Raw genomic sequence first — 3,434 nt, 5'->3', positions numbered from 1 at the left:
TTAATCTCTTTGAATTAATCATGGCTATATGGTTTTAGATCTCAAGTTTCATGATGTAGATCTAACATACTGTTCAAGTACACCCTTCCCTTCCTCAAAATTCCCAATGCGGGGCTATACCCATACATGAACATTCCAACAATCTCTCCATGTACTTGTGAGTATTATTAGCTCAATCGTCCCCTGGAGCATGGGCCGTTATTAACTTCGTATGAATCTAAAGGTTATAGAGAGGTGACGTGGCTATCTGTCATTCGTGGGTTAACCTGACTTTGACCCAAGCTAGTAACCATACAAAAGCAACACATCTAAAAAAAAGGCTGGGAGTCAAACTAACTCAAAATTTATCGGAAAGATATGGGGCCAACGACTGTTTTAAGTCCGGAGGTTCGAGACCCTTTTCCCTTAATTTAATCAACTATATTAGGGATAGATTATCATATTCTAAAATATATTAATCAACTTAACACGATATGAAGAGATAAATTCAACATATTCTATAACAGAGGAATTAAAGATTTGTGAAATCTGAAGATTATATATAGGCTAAAACCCCGTACCCTTTGATATACGGACTAATTATTAGGACATTTGAGACCCGTCCCTTAATTTAATCAACCATATCAGGGGTGGGTTAGTCTTATTTTAAAATGTACATTAATTGAATAACACAATATGAAGGGGGTTAGTTCAATATATAATTTAGCGGTTAATTCAACGTATAACTTAGCCGAGACATCTAAGATCTGTGAAATCAGAAGGTAACATATAGGATTGATCACTAGGACATTTGAAAAGTGCAATTCTCTTTTACGTTATAAAAATACCTCTCCATGCTTTGAGGGCAGCCATTCCCTTAGATTTTAAGTCAATGGTGAACGTTTCTCTTTCCTTGGCATCCCAAAAGAAAGAAAAAACAACCTCCAAAGCTCTCTCTTTCTATTTCGACCTTCCATCTCTCACCTCTCTCTCCTCTAAGATCAAGAACAACAAAACATGCCGGTCATCGATCCGTCGGTGCTGAACGATACCGCGAAGGACGCATACCTTGCGGCTTGCTACGGCAAAAAGCTGGTCACGTCGCAGGGCGTTTTCCTCGGCAACAACCCCTTCCATTTCTCTCTCCCTACGTTGTTGCTTGAATTGTCCGTCGTCTTTATTGTCACGAGAACCATGCATTACTTCCTGCAACATCTCGGCCAGCCTCGAGTGGTTTCGCACATACTCGTGAGTCGTCCGATATATCACGTACATGTTCTTCGTAAAATTACTAATAAATTAGTTTTTCCTTCAATTTGAAGGGAACGAATCAGTTTTTTTCCGAGGCTTTGAGGATGAAGATGTAATTTAACATCGCGTTATTTTCATAGGACAATCTAGCAGAGAAAATGCGCGAGACTGCGGAAAGGAACTCGTCACGCTAGTTTACACGTTTATCTTCAATGTAGCCGTAGGAATCTAAAGATAAAAATGTAAATCTTAGTCACATAATTCTTAAGTGGCATCTCAACCTACGTCAAAAATAACATCACCTATCTATCAACCCCCTTAACAAACATTAGGTCCCCTCGTGATTGGACGAGAATGCCCCCCAACAAAAAATAGGTACATACCTGAAAACATTACTTAAGCTAAAAAAGGACATGAAAGAGAGTCTTTCCCCTGCAAATTTTTTAGTAATTTGGACGTCCGTTATTTTCACGTGTACAATCAGATATAATAGTGTTATTTATGAGAAGAATTATCTGACGAAACTAAGGGTTTAAATAAAATTTTAAAAAAAAATTAGGGGTATTATTACCTGATGATGGAATTAGCTTCAGACAGGCATCCTCCTCGGCCCAACAATCATCGGCCAGAGCTCCAAATTCAGCAACACCCTCTTCCCAACCCACAACACCTTCATCCTCGACCTGCTCTCCGTCATCTCCCTCATCTTCTTCCTCTTTGTCATCGGCGTCAAAACCGACCTCTCCCTCCTCAGGAAACCCGGCAAGCACGCCATCGCCATCGGCATCGCAAGCTCCGTCGTGCCCTTCATCCTCTCCACCATCGTCTTCTTCTCCTTCAAGAGCTCCTTCCCTCTTGACCTCCAGCAGAGCTTCCTCATCCTCTACCTCGCTGAGAGACTCGCTCTCTCGTCGTTCCCCGTGATTGCGGATGCTCTGGACGAGATGGGGCTGTTGAATTCTGGACTCGGGAGGATCGTGATGTCCGCGACTCTGATCGCGGATATTTGTAGCTGGGTTCTGAATGCACTGATCACGTCGACGAAGCTTGTCACCAACGCCAACTCGCCAGCAATGGCGGTGGGGTCGCTGGCGTCGTTTGCGGGGTTCGTGATTGTGGTGGTTTACGTGGTGAGGCCGGTGGTGGTGAGGATTGTAAAGAGGACGCCGACGGGGGAGTTGATAACCGAGAGGAGTTTCTTGGGGGTTGTGATGGCGGCACTGGTGGCTGCATTTGTTACCGAAACTATTGGGTATGCATCGTTAAGAGAAAATGTTGTATGCAATATTTGTTACTAGTTAAATTAATTAAAAGACTCTCAACATGAGCGTCCTAATGTAAAGCTCTTCATCACTTCCGACTAATTAACCAAACATTGAAAATAGAAATTTAGATTTAATGTTTGCATATCAAATACTGCATACACAACAGGTACCGCCACACACTCGGCCCTTTCCTCCTCGGCCTAGCACTTCCCGGTGGAATGCCGCTGGGCGTAACGCTAACGGAAAGGCTCGAATCCTTCTTCTTCGGATTATACCTCCCACTTTACCTAGTCCTCGCCGGATACAGAACGGACTTTGGGATGATGCACAACTTTGCGGCGATTGGATTCATCGAGCTGATCGTGTTCATCTCCTACATTGGGAAGCTCATCGGAACCATAGGAGCTGCAGCCTTCTTCGATATGCCGATGAGGGATGCGGTCGTCATGGGGCTCATGCTCAACCTCAGGGGGATTGTTGAGGTTTCCTTCTTCAATAGCTGGGGTTACAATGATGTAAGTCTATATTCCTCCTCAATTTCTTTTAAGAACTGCATCAGCTTTATATTATCTAATTTGCACCGGGCATCCAAATCAAATCTGTTAAATAGTTTTAAATAACACCCATGCTTAAATTTCACCTGTAATATACGATGATATTTTCTGGTGATCTTGTGAGTTTTTATAAAATAGAGAAAAATCTTGATTTGAAATCTAGACTCACAGAGGTGTCGTCCCATATAAAATTTGCTTAAATTTTGCTTTGAACTTGTTCTCGTGTAGCCGTGGTAAGATTTAAACCCAAATTGCTTTGATATTATGTAAATTTTCTTTTTTTTTTCATCAAAACTCAAAAGTTATGGTAAGAGTAATTGTTATACTTTCATACACACTAGTCAATGTGGTTTGTACGTGGTGTTGCGCAGGAAACGACCTCCCA

General features: G+C 42.0%; 1 protein-coding gene across 1 annotated transcript in view; it reads left to right on the top strand.

The window, feature by feature from the left end:
• The window catches only part of LOC109830771 (cation/H(+) antiporter 15-like), a 3,742-nt gene continuing 1,122 nt past the window's right edge, over positions 815-3,434 (top strand). Inside the window, 4 exon segments of the mRNA XM_020398139.1 lie at positions 815-1,227; positions 1,824-2,482; positions 2,662-3,010; positions 3,421-3,426. Of these exon segments, the coding sequence (XP_020253728.1) occupies positions 997-1,227; positions 1,824-2,482; positions 2,662-3,010; positions 3,421-3,426 (1,245 nt within the window). The 5' untranslated portion in view covers positions 815-996.

The sequence above is a fragment of the Asparagus officinalis genome, chromosome 2 (genome assembly GCF_001876935.1).
Source record: "Asparagus officinalis chromosome 2, Aspof.V1, whole genome shotgun sequence".
Classification (NCBI taxonomy): Eukaryota; Viridiplantae; Streptophyta; class Magnoliopsida; order Asparagales; family Asparagaceae; genus Asparagus; species Asparagus officinalis.
The sequence above is the reverse complement of the archived record's forward strand: the minus strand, read 5'-3'. Positions and strand labels throughout refer to the sequence as shown.